We start from the raw sequence: 12,321 nt of genomic DNA, 5'->3' as shown, positions 1-12,321 counted from the left end.
GAGAAAACGGCCTTAGCCTAGTCTAGGTAATCGCAGAGACCTTGTTGAGCGAGAGAAATATCGCACCATTTTCTTCTTCGTCAGGGTAACGGTCATGCCATGGTCCCAAGACACTCGACCTTACGTGTTCGCTGCTTTATGGTGAAATTCGCGTATTCCCCGTGCTTAGGGCACGATGAAGACGCGAGGTTCAGGCAAAATAACTACGGTCTAAAGATCTCACAGAGGTCCGAAGCCGGCGCAGACGCTAAGGGTGCCGAGACACTGGTGTGCACGATGGAAAGGCCGGGAAGGTCCCGCCAGATGACGATTGAACGGTTCCTGGTCCATTTGGAAGTTAATTGAGAGACGCTGTGATACAAGGAGGCGGGACCAGTTGAGAGCCACAACTGCCAAACGGTTACAAGGGACCCCGCAGTGTAGCATACGGATCACGGTGTAGCACAAAGTCGGCTAAAGTCTTCGATGCGATAGTAGCAAATAGCGAGCACCTATCGGAGACACAGCCAGAGAAAACCACACTAGAACTGTGCGGGATGGTAGCCTGCAAGACAATCCTTGATTTCCGTCCTCGAGGTGGCTGACGGCGGGATCACACGTTCAGTGGGATCACCCTCCGGTGGTCGGGAATGTGACGAAGGTGACTTGAAGGTGACCGCGGCCGCGCCTAGCAACGTTAGTTTCACATATGAAATAGGAATCATTCAGCTTTGCTAAAGCTTGTATGCTTTTCGTCAGCCCCGACTCTGTATCATCGGTAGGCTTAAGTACAGTGCTGGACATTTGGACGTCGTGGATACAGGCCCGGATATATGTGGTGGATCATGGTTGTACCGATGGCATAGTCGCCATCTAATATCATGGATCCTAGTGGGAACGCGGACTGACAGTCAATGTTAGAATAAGACACTTCTTCGGGCTCTGATTGGCATGCACAGCGGGCAAGCACCGATGTCCCGCCACCGGACATTCGTCATTCATGAAGTAGGTGGGAGAACACTTTCCTTGCATGCCCCAAAGTGGGACTTGGCAGAGCCATAAAGAATGAGAGAACAATGTCAATCAAATGTCCCCTGATTTTTAGAGACCATAGTAAATGTCCCGCGGACCTGCCTTTGTTCATTCAAAGGACATTCTCCATGTCCAGGTCATGGTCCAACAAAGACCATTCTAGGAAAGTGTTCTCCCAACCGCGGCATGTTCATAGCATGCTCGCTGGCGGGACATCGGTCTCTGCCCGCAGTGATGGGGGCGACCTGGGAGGCGAAAGACGGGGGGATTTTCTTAGATGGATAACCGAACGAGATCTGCAGCCACATGGAGAAAAGGGCTGGGTCCCCGACGCGCACAGGTCAGATCCGCGACACTGGATACACAAGCTTAAGCGTCAATATGAGCTGGCACCGAGTGGACACAAAATTTCAAGACACTGTTGCCGGGATGGGCATGGAGACATACTTAGTACTCGCCTGGCTCACGTAGCATACCTGTGGTACCTGAGTCTTGACAATAAATGCCTCGAGTCGGGATTTTTATGCTATTGCAACCGTAGTGACGAGGGAGCATCGAACGTTCCGTAACTTGGCGAAGTAAACCCGCGATATGACCAGAGGATCAAAAACGCATCACAAGAGAGGGTTCGACGAAGGATGGCCGAAACGTAGCGGAGCTATCCAGCCATTTCAATAGCATGTTTCAGTAGGACGTAGAGCAGTCGAAGATCTTGCTCTAGCTACCGACGGTCTCTGATGGACTCCTTGAATGTCCTGTCTCGGCGCATGGCCCCAAGCTGATATTTAGGCTGACGGGTCCACGTCGATTATACTGTGGCGTGTAGGAAAGATAAGTAAAATGCACCGCGACAAGCGTACCCCCGGAGAGTTCAGGAGCCTCGAGCGCAGGCTCGGGACTACCTGGAAGGACGTGAAGAGGCGCAACGCGAGCGCGGTTCTCACGGTTCCACCGGAGGCAATGGAAGTTGGAAGAGTTGCAGTATTGGCGTCTATCTTGAGGATTGCAAACGCTTCCCATGTCCAACATCGCCGATTCCTACAATGTGACCTTTTGCCAGGTATGTAATCCCAGCAACATTCTCGATCCAGCGAAATCCAGCCAAGTCGAAGACTTGCTCGGCACGATTTCTCGAGAATTGGCGACCGATAGGAAACTAAGGTACATCCGTCAGAATGTAAACTTGGAAGTATCATCTGACGCCCTACGCTATCAGACAACGTATGGGAGCGGAGGAACCTTCCATATGGACTCCTCTGCGAGATTCATGGTCAGCCTTGGCCAACGCCCAACTGGGTGACAATGGAGAGCGCATCCACGGCCTGCGCCTGAACTTGGCCAAATTCACTCGCAACCTCGCCGCTGAGGTGCCGCTTAATCAACGGAAGGCTTAGTGAGTGCACTATAATAGGGTGTCGCCTGGTACTGATAGTCGTTGTCGCAAGTGAGATCGAGCCTGATCTCCGTCGCCTTCTGCATCTCTACACATCATACTATGCTCTGCAAGAGGACAGATGTCAGTCGGCCTTTTCCCCGGTTTCTAGAGATTGAGCTCAACTCGAAGGACGGACAGCCTCTGCAATTGCCCGTATGCTAGGCCAGGCTCTATGCAACATTGTTACCGGCAACGAAGAACTGCTTAGCCGTCTGTGGAAAACCTACATAGAGCTTCGAGAGGAAGAGAACGTCCTCATGCAAGTACGACGTGTTCTGATATTCACGGGCACGTTGACGCAGACCCTCATAGACGACTCCTAGGGTCTCGTCGCCCGGATGTCGTGGTGCCGGGCGAAGTTCTAGTCCTTAACTGTATACTCGGGAGGCGGGACAGGGCGTAAGTTGGTTCCAGGCGAAATGAATAGCTTCTGATAGAAGAGGCGACTTTCGCTGGCACCACAGGTCTATGCTGAGGACGACGCCTCTCGGCCTGCGGATATCAGTGGTACTGCTTGACCAGTTGCGCGAAGTGTCCGACTCACAACCGGAAGAGAGCAGCCCGGTATTCGATATAGGGTCGGTGGCCTCTATCCCGCCCGAATTTGGTTTAATTAAGCTGCTCTGCTTCAGATACAGCATTTTCAAGAACCTCATCGAATGCGGTGAAATGCCGCCACTTTACGCAAGTCTCACCGTGTAAGTCCGATACAGGTGCATCGGATCCGGTACTGACCCGAGCAATATAGGCAGGACGAAATAGTCACCCCACACCAGACAACCCTCCTGAAGCTGTTGGATGCTTACTTGCAATCTTCCACGGGGGTACAGAGTGTGTGGCTCCACAGGCATCTGACACCTCTACTTCTGTCTACCTTCTCTGCCCTTTCCGATTACACCCAAAATGCGGTCCGCAAAGCCCTTGGCCCTACGACCGGGATAGCATCTGCCAGCGAAGCAAGTGTGTCGAGATATGCGGCCCCCGTATCACCGACTTCGTCTGAACACGGCCATCAAGAGTCCTTTCGGCTCGCACAGCAAACCCCCCTTCAAGAGTTAGACCTTCTTCTTCCCAAAGTATCGGAGGCCTTGGTTCTTGTATCGCAGTGTTTAATTACAGTTACTTTGGCCGCTTCAACCAGCTCCAACTATCCTAACGACGATCGAAATAACATTTTAACCCAGGCGCGGGAACCGGCAACTATCAAGACTCTCATCGGTGTGTAATTGACATCTACGGCCAGTTCTCGATCAGTCATGCATCCGTGCACCGCAGAGACGCTACGCCTCCTCGATTTATTCCTTCCAAGAATAAATTTCGGCGCACCCGCAGTGTCGCCTTCCACCAGTCAAGTAGCACATGACCCTCAGTCTCCCGGATTTAAATATGTCAAACGAGATCTAGTCCGCTTGCTGGGGATCCTTTCCCATGAATCACGGGCAGTGCAAGACACCGTCCGGACAAGCGGCGGCATACCGGTTGTAATGAACATGTGCGTAATCGACGAGCGGAATCCTTGTGAGTGTCCCAAGTGTTAGGTGCGGTGCAGAATGATTTGAATGATGGATCACTCCGCCAGTCTTGCGGGAACATGCTATTCTCTGCATGCGCAACCTCTTGCGCGGCAATCCTGAGAATCAAGCGGTGGTCAATGAAATCCAGCCGCTCGCAATGCCAGATCAGTATGGGCCGATTGACTCCTAGCAGGGTTGTTGTACATCTCCTGTAATTAGGGTGTAGTGGGGATTGTCCTAGCAGTGCAGCAATGTCGCACCTTCCATCCTCGGGGGCTTGGTTTCGTAGTGAGTTCGGTCAGCATCTAGTGGCGGCTATTCCAGCCGCATCGGACCTCTGATCTAGTGATCGATGATAGATCAGCCTCCATTTATCAGTATAGATATAGCAAAGGTCTGATATGGCTCACAAGCGTGCAGTGCACAGAGGCCACAGTATGCGCCTCCGAATCAGCAGAGGATTGTGGAGTCCGACCTGCGGACCGACACTACAATGACACGTCAGATGGATCTCATGATCAGAGTGCACTGCAGGCCAGTAGTCGTCACCGGTGCAACGTCGGCCACTTCTGGAGCAAAGTAGCGGTGCTAATAACATCACTCTGCGCAGCATGCGATGTTAGGATGTCGTGTAAGTGAAAGAGGAGAAGCAGAGGGTACCGGAGCGACTCTTGCTGTCCGGGTGCAGGTTGTTCGCCGGATGGAAGAACCATTGCAATCGGGGATGCAAAGTCATTCACGGGTAATCGCCGGAGGTACGCTGTACTATAAGGGAGCAGTGAGTAGAGCGAGTGAGTCGAAGGTGGTCACATAACATTGCATTTGCCGCACCCGTATGACTATGCACAGCGTATCCCCCTATACCTTACACCTCAGGCCTCACGTTCGGCGTATGAAGTAGAACTGCGGCAAACCGTGGACCAAGAGCCCCTTAGTATCATACAGCAGAGCTCACCTAGGGTAGACATGATCATATGAGCTTCGCAACCGAGGCCAAAAGTATATTTCAGCAACGCAGGATGATGGAACAGTCGTAATATCAAAACTGTAGCAAGAAAGAGGACGTATACAATGGACCGGACGTCGCGCAAGATGTCCGAAATTCGAATCACTCTTCCTCATCCTCGTCGAAATCCACCACGGCTCGTTTCTTGCGAGACCCGGTGCCCGCCTTCCGCACCCTGGCCTCTTCGTCATCCTCTTCTTCACTCTCGACGTCCATGGCTTCATCGGCACCCTCAGGTTCAGGCTCATCGCCACCCCCTGCACCCGCTGCGGCCGATGCACTTGGTTCTTGCCGTCTACGCTTTCTCTCATCCTCTTCGATTTTAGCTTCTAACTTCTCCAAATCATCCTCTTCACCTTCGTCGTCGTGAGCGCCGCGCCGCCGTTTCTTTTTCGGACCCCCATCATCAGATGCGGCGTCACCCTCTTCTGACGAATCTGCCACAAGGAAGTCATCTGGCATATAGTCGCCACCACCCTTGCGTTGATCCGACGGCGCTGCTTTCTTCTTCGACCTCTGGGGACTGCCCATCCCACCAACCTCGTCCTCAGAAGCCTCGAATATATCCTCATCGTCGTCCTCGTCGGACCACATCATATCACCAGACCGCTTCCGGGATACGCCACTACGACGTCTACGGTGAGGACCGAAACCATCATCTTCCATCGTCCTGATCTTCTTCGGCTTCTTGGACTGCGTCTTCATGACCTCCATCTTTTCACGCTCAGGATCCATGGTTGGGTCGGGCGCCATACGCAGCCGCGCCACTTTATTGTGTTTCTGCCCAACAGCCCGCACCAGCATGCGATGAGTCTCGGATTGCATGCCCGTCGGACGCAAAGACATGTAGCCAGTAACGACTGCTTCGGACTGGAGGATGAAGGCACGCTTGTGCTGCGCAACCAGGTAGGTGAGACCTTGCGATTTAGGTCCGGGCGTGGCGGGCTGCGTTGGTTGGGTACTCTGCGAGCTCTGGGTGGGTTGTGAACTGCCGAGCGACTGTCGGGGGATAGTTCCGGAAGTATCGATTGTTTGACTGATATCAAAGAGCTCTTTGCCTAGCAGCAAGCTAAGCGAGCCGTCTGACCACCGAATGACTCTTGAATTTGATTGCCTCCGCTTTTGTGGTCATAAGTCCCTAAATCGTCGCGTAGGATGCTGAACTCACGTATTGGCCATTTTCATCCTTGATCCACCGCCACCTTACCGTATTTTCTACTTTGAGTTTGATAGACATACTCTTCTCCCGTACAGTCTCAGGTTGGGGACCGTCTTCATCTTCGTTCTCAGGACCCATGTATGTCTCATGGTGGAACGGCTTTGAATCAACTTGGACGAAATTGGGCATACGGATAACCCAGAACTACATAATGATTGGTAGGAATAGATACACAAGAGGGTCCTACGCACGTTACCATCCGAGCTCTTTGGTACCGGGATGTTCGGGATCTGCACTGCAGCTTCCAACACTTGTTCATACTCCGGCTGAGGCTCGTCCTCTTCCCCGTACTCGAGCTCTTGACGCCTCCTCCGCTCATCAGATGATAAGCCATCTGAGACATGACCCGAAGGAGTGGGAGATGCGGCACTTCATAGTAAAGTTCAGTGCAGCTTACAACCCTCCCTGCGCGAGGTACACGTACCTTTCGTCTCTGGATGCCGTCACCTCGTTATCTTCACCAAAGAGGTCCTCCATTGGCTCATCCTGCTCGTCCTCGTCCTTGCCGCCCTCACCCTCGGACTTGGGCTGCATCTCCACATCGTCCCCAAAGAGATCGGCGGCCGGGGAATGTGAGGCTTCATGTTTTTCTTCTTTCACATCGTTGTACGTCTCCGGGGGGATAAGGGCATCTGCCAACGACGACATGCGTTCTAGGCGGACGAACGATGAGAAATAGAGTAGAAGAGCCACAGGTGCTTGAACGTTCGCAGGCACATGCCTCTCTTCTGGGTGTGTGGGAATTTCTATAGCCTTATTAGGACTAGAGCCTCCGCGGCGTCCACTACTTACCTTCTGAGCTCTACCCGACAATAGGAGCGGAAACGGAGCTTTATGTTCTGCAGGTTCCCCGGACTGCTGCCTGGCCCTGGCTTGTGTTGTTTGGGCTATCTACGTTCCCAGTGACTTAGCTGCGGCAGTTGTGCGCGGATGTTATACAACATACTGCACATGTAATCGATCATACGTACGACATCGTGCGCCTGCAGTACGGCATGTCGGACAAGAATCTCCATTTTGCTCGGAACGTCCCATTTAGCCGCTTTGACTGCTTCCGCCATTGAAAGCTGTTGATCTGCCTAGCGCACCATAGTCCCTATGTGTAATCTTCGTGCTTGGCCACGCACCCCCTGGTTAAGTACGAGCTCTTGACGTCTGGACGCCCTCTTGCCTTTTCGTTCCGTCTGTCGGATGCGCCCGTCTCGCTCTGTCCTGTCATAATTTCATGCGCTATGTCCGATGCAGATGAAGACTCCGATCGATTGGACTCAGCGTTCACCTGGACAAATGAGATGACCAGAATTACCATCTGGACGGGTTCGTGGTTTCGTCGTTATCATCCTAAATCTGAATAACCTCCCGGTATAGCTGCTGCCCCAACGATTGCGGCTCTTGTGGCGTCACTCCTAGCGCTGGGCCTTGCCTGTACACTCTATTGCAGGACCCGCCTCCGGTATGCCTTACGCCGTCAAAGCTTCTTGATGCTTTTGGCTTCGCTAGTCGCCAGTTTGATATACTGTGCCGCATACCTGTAGGCGCTCTTAACAGGATCTATTTGTGTATCGATCAAACCAATCTTTCTGTCAGCGCTGAGCTCCTAATCAGCGGCCCCACTCCTTGGTGCAATGTTGTCATGTTCTTCGGTTTCCTGACTTGTAAGCGATTGTCGCGTCTTATGAGCGCCTGCTTTTAATTGAAGTTCCACAGCCAACTTTATCAATTCTGTAATAATGTGCATCGCACTTAACCTACAACTTGTCTTCGTCCATAGAAAGAGTACGGAAGGGTGGTTGAAGTATTATCTTACTTTGTCTTTTCTCTTATCATTAGCACTATCGCTGCCCGGAGGTGCGTCTACTTGCCTTCTTGGTCATACGGCGTATTTATGCCATAAAATCTAGCAATACGAGAAGTCTGGGGTTGGGACCCTATTACATTGATGTGCTACACCTCCCTCACGGATCCTCGCCAGCGTCGCGCTTGGCAAATCGCCTCCGGTTATTTCTGGATGCTATTCAGTGCCCTAATCACTTTGTGCTGCACGCTTACCGTACTCAGCGCGCTTGTATGTCACGGGCTACAGCGGCGACGGGAGTTCACGGAGACACAGAGGAGTAACACCGATTACAATCAAGTGGCCCGTGCCGTTGCCTGGAGGATAACGATATACCCATGTATAACAAGTACGTCCGTGCCGGCCCATCCGTTTCATCCGTTTATTCAACGCGGGCCGCAGTCATTGTAAACTGCATTGCCGCCGCTTCTGATTTCAGTATCGATCAATCAAGAGGAATTGACACCTATGCTGGATTCGTTCTATGGAATGTCTACGGGTTCTGCTACGGTGCTCAGCCCCTCTTATTCGCTTTGGTTGCGCTTTTCGTAGAGTGGGTATTTTCCCGGCTATCACCCGTATGAGCAGGCTGACCCAGGCCGTGTAGCCCATCATTTTCCTCCGCGGTCCGTTCACTCCTTTTCGGGGAAGCTGGAACGCGACACTCGACGCAGACGAGCTCAGTTCGGCCGCGGAATTTTGGAAGTGTACGCAGTGACATCGTTGAGCTCACACGTCCGCAAGATATCAGTACCGTCAAAACCGAGCAGTTCCCCTGCCATCCAGAGTGTCACTTCACCCAAACTGCATCGTTATCCCCCGCGGCTTTGGAGTGCGCTGATCCCGCTTGGGATGTTGGCGGTGACAAGACGGTCCTCAGTCATGTGTGGATGTACAACGGAGATTTGGAGCAGATGTAGCCCTTATACTGGGATTCGTCGTTATCATATATGCTTCATGAAAAGACAATTAGCGCATCACTCCGACCAGTCCCACAACACGACCGGGGTGCAAATTTGTTGCGCTTTTGGAGTTTTGAGACTGAGCGACCTACCGTAAGCTGCCAGTACTTGATATATATCTCCGCAAGTCCGAGCACGTTTTTAGGTCTCCGCGAGCATCCCGATAATAGCTGGAAGAGGCTTGCGTTTCAACCTGCCTCGCTGCTACGTGATTCAGGTGAAGTACTGTTAGCAAGTGTATTTGACGGCTCGGTCATTACAGCCATTTGCAGATCGATGGGCCCGCTTTCTGAAAATCATTTACAGTCGGACCACGTCGGACAAGCAATTTCAAGTCCCCGAGAGACAGAAATCGGACCATCTGGACTTCTCTACCTTCTTCCGACGTCCCTGGCACCCACTCCGACCCACTCCGACTATACGTGGTTTTCTGAATTGATGGTCTATCGATCTGCAAGCGGCTGTATGAAGTTGAAAATATCATGGACCTATAACGATCCACAATTCCGAGTGAAACGCACTGACACCCCGTGCGACGCAGTGTTGTTGTATCTGCTTTTGCAGCGATTGTCAGACTTCAAACTATTATTCCGTATCCGTCGCGTCTCTGAAAGCGTTACTAGGCCTGTACTGAGGTGATGTGCGTCTTTGGCCGCTAAGAACTTGGTACTACCGGAGCCTGCAGCTCGGGATCTATTTTTAGACGGTCACGGAGCGTGCACGGCAGAGCATTGCACACTTGAGTTTGCACTGCGCCATGTCCTGTTCCCCGAGCTGCGGCATGCAGTACAGCCTTGAAGTGCGCGGTCCATCAATATCAGCAGTTAACGTTAACCAAGTCATGGGCACTGGGGCACCTTTCGACTGCCTCGCTCGGTATACGCCCTGAGATTCTCCCTGGAACAACTACAATCTAATCGTATCTTTGGGTTGGTAGACTAGATCGCTCCGCTGCCCGACGTCCCACTACAGGGATCAAACACAGCTAATCGTAATGCAGTGTATTTTGACAACCCCAGGCTAAGGCGCTTCTTTTGTACAGCGCCGTGTTCACTGCATATAAAAGAGACTCGTTACCACAGCCTCTGATGTTGTGAAACGACACTTTCCTTTCGAACCATGTCGTACCGGGCCCCTCAAGAGTAAGTTCTTGCTTCCCCACCCTATCGCTCACTTATACCGGCCCCAAGATTTGAGCGCGAGGAATCGAGTGGCGTTCGCTCCTCGGACCATCCCACCGGCGGCGACATGGGCTTAGATGAAGATCAAGGCTACGAATCGCAATGCATGCCTCGCCGGTCATCTCAGGTTTATCAGTTCGGCGTACGTCCCTTTCGTTGAAGAGGAGACTGCTTTATCGTTGATATATCTCCTGCAGTCACAAACGTACGGAGAAGACCAGCATAACATGCATCAGGTCCTGGACACCTATGGTCACCCGTACTCGCCTGTATCACCGACTGCGCAGTTCACTCCCTCTCAATGGTCTGAACATGGGCTGGCCCAGTGGAATCCGCTACTGCATGGCCCCCAAGGTTATGCATTTCACTATAGCATTCCCACCGGCCTTCATACCAACATGTCTGCGAGGCAAGGTACCAATCTGACGCTCGAAACCGATATCCCGATGTCGCCCCATAGTCCCCACAGCCCAGGTTATCTCCAGCCACCCTCAGGTTTCCCGCCGAGTGCTTCAACCCTTGTAGATTCTACTGCCCCATTTCTCGATAAGCTCCAGTCGCCCCTCTCCCCTGTGCCAACCCAGGCATATTCGCTACCTGCTTACCCTGCTTCAGCGGCCATAGAAGGGATCCAGATGAATAACCCGCAGGTCAGAGGTCTGCGTTTGCCTTACAGATTGTGAGATTGACTCGATAACAGCATCTGCAGGCTTACCACAGTGCTGCTCGGAGGTGGAAGGATGCGCATTCACTCGAACCTGGGTCTGTCCCCCAGAAGATGTATAAGCCTCAGGCAGCGAACGACAGAAAGCGGTACATCGAAGAGATCGGATTCGTACCGCCCATAGAATTCAGACAGCACGGCGCGAACCACGACGGAATTTCCGTTCATGAAGCTCTGAACGGCCATCTTGGCAACTTGGTGGATAGGGACGAAGAGGTCTTCACCAATTGCGGCCCTTCGGTCTCGATACGACTTAATGTATGATCACACTACGCCTTGCTTTTGGTCTCAAGTGACTTATCAGAATTGCAGTGGCCTGGCTACGAGCCGTGGAGTAAGCAAATACCCACAAAGAACTGGAAGTCCGTGCCGGGACCCATTACTCGGCAGAAACTCGCTAAACAGGTCGCCCGTCGTATCGATGATTTCATTCGAGTACGTTCTTACAGTGGCTTCTTCAACGAGCAGCTCACGAATATAGAAGATGCAGGCAATGGAACACATAGATATGGACGAAGACAGCGACGCTCGATGGCGGGTTGGTACAAGCGGCATCCAGCTACACGACCTCGAGCTGGTGAGCCTACACCAGGTCTCCAAAGGAAGCTGGCAACCCCATCTACGCGTTATCAACCTTCCCTACCACCATTACTCGTAATCAAGCCAATACCCGCCGTCCGTGGCCCCTCTGTCGAATCGCCACCGGAACATGTACAATTATATGTTTCTTTTTGTATATGTTACGTTCAGCAATATGCCACTGATTTTTTTTTCGCGACGCGTTATGTGCTCTTTGTTGATTACCAAGGGGCTCAATAGCTTTGATAGATTTTTTTCCGGTGCAGCATTGGACCTACACTTCGTTCATTTATCCTTTGACACGCGATGCAGTCTGCGACACCAACCCGCGACTGCATAGCCTGCTCTTTGACAATATTGGATATCTTGAATACCCATGCTTTCCGAATTCTACTACTGCAAATTTTTGGTTATACTTCCTTAAAGCACAATATGATATCTTGATAATGCTGCGAAGCCTGAGAGTAGGTGGCGGATGAGTTCGTAACCCTAACACTAGTACTGTGTAGGGCCCGGGAAGCGGGACTTGGAGTGTTCCGGCTCCGACTCAGGCAGAATGGAGAGAACCTCAATCCTCAGTAACTGCATGGCAAAAAGCAGACTAGCTCAAGTATTGAGTAGGATTTAGTCTGCAAAGTATGTCCTAGTACCGAGGTCCTGGGTGGCCCCATGGCGCGGGAGTAGAATATCACGATTGCCTTATTGGGACAAGAGTGGCCCGATTTGGGAGCGCCCTTGTACTGACCTTATACCACTTCTTACAGTTCTTTTGTCTTCAAGGTGGTCCTATTGCATGCCTCCCCCTTCTATATTGCTGTCTTATTGTGCCCCCAAAGAAGATTATCTTCTTCTTGCC

The 12,321-nt window shown here is 52.0% G+C and overlaps 3 protein-coding genes across 3 annotated transcripts; 2 read left to right on the top strand and 1 right to left on the bottom strand.

Moving 5' to 3' along the window:
* Window positions 1-2,029: 2,029 nt before the first annotated feature.
* On the top strand, window positions 2,030-4,361 carry GLOTRDRAFT_138184 (uncharacterized protein; the record flags this gene model as incomplete). Its single annotated transcript, XM_007866995.1, has 10 exons — window positions 2,030-2,172; window positions 2,228-2,404; window positions 2,457-2,527; window positions 2,585-2,705; window positions 2,759-2,845; window positions 2,911-3,144; window positions 3,195-3,664; window positions 3,722-3,964; window positions 4,026-4,248; window positions 4,320-4,361. 9 exons carry the CDS (start codon window positions 2,030-2,032, stop codon window positions 4,148-4,150), a joined length of 1,671 nt encoding a protein of 556 aa, XP_007865186.1. The 3' UTR covers window positions 4,151-4,248; window positions 4,320-4,361.
* Window positions 4,362-4,924: 563 nt separating this feature from the next.
* On the bottom strand, window positions 4,925-6,868 carry GLOTRDRAFT_59719 (uncharacterized protein). The gene is made up of 4 exons (XM_007866994.1): window positions 6,610-6,868; window positions 6,377-6,554; window positions 6,135-6,329; window positions 4,925-6,085 (listed from the first exon to the last, which is right to left on the bottom strand). Exons 1-4 carry the CDS (start codon window positions 6,831-6,833, stop codon window positions 5,069-5,071), a joined length of 1,614 nt encoding a protein of 537 aa, XP_007865185.1. The 5' UTR covers window positions 6,834-6,868; the 3' UTR covers window positions 4,925-5,068.
* A 2,872-nt stretch (window positions 6,869-9,740) lies between these two features.
* GLOTRDRAFT_138182 (uncharacterized protein) lies at window positions 9,741-11,544 on the top strand (the record flags this gene model as incomplete). The annotated part of the gene is made up of 6 exons (XM_007866993.1): window positions 9,741-10,123; window positions 10,172-10,304; window positions 10,360-10,812; window positions 10,863-11,144; window positions 11,199-11,321; window positions 11,368-11,544. Exons 1-6 carry the CDS (start codon window positions 10,101-10,103, stop codon window positions 11,542-11,544), a joined length of 1,191 nt encoding a protein of 396 aa, XP_007865184.1. The 5' UTR covers window positions 9,741-10,100.
* Between the last annotated feature and the right edge of the window lie 777 nt (window positions 11,545-12,321).

Source organism: Gloeophyllum trabeum, assembly GCF_000344685.1.
Source record: "Gloeophyllum trabeum ATCC 11539 unplaced genomic scaffold GLOTRscaffold_00005, whole genome shotgun sequence".
Classification (NCBI taxonomy): Eukaryota; Fungi; Basidiomycota; class Agaricomycetes; order Gloeophyllales; family Gloeophyllaceae; genus Gloeophyllum; species Gloeophyllum trabeum.
This window is presented reverse-complemented; position numbering and strand designations above follow the sequence as displayed.

Coding starts and splice junctions, on each gene's coding strand:
- GLOTRDRAFT_59719 (XM_007866994.1), bottom strand. CDS start 6,833: ATGTCGTCGTTGGCAGATGCCCTTATCCCCCCGGAGACGTACAACGAT. Junction 6,555..6,609: donor ACGGCATCCAGAGACGAAAG/GTACGTGTACCT, acceptor TTTACTATGAAG/TGCCGCATCTCCCACTCCTT. Junction 6,086..6,134: donor AGGATGAAAATGGCCAATAC/GTGAGTTCAGCA, acceptor TGACCACAAAAG/CGGAGGCAATCAAATTCAAG.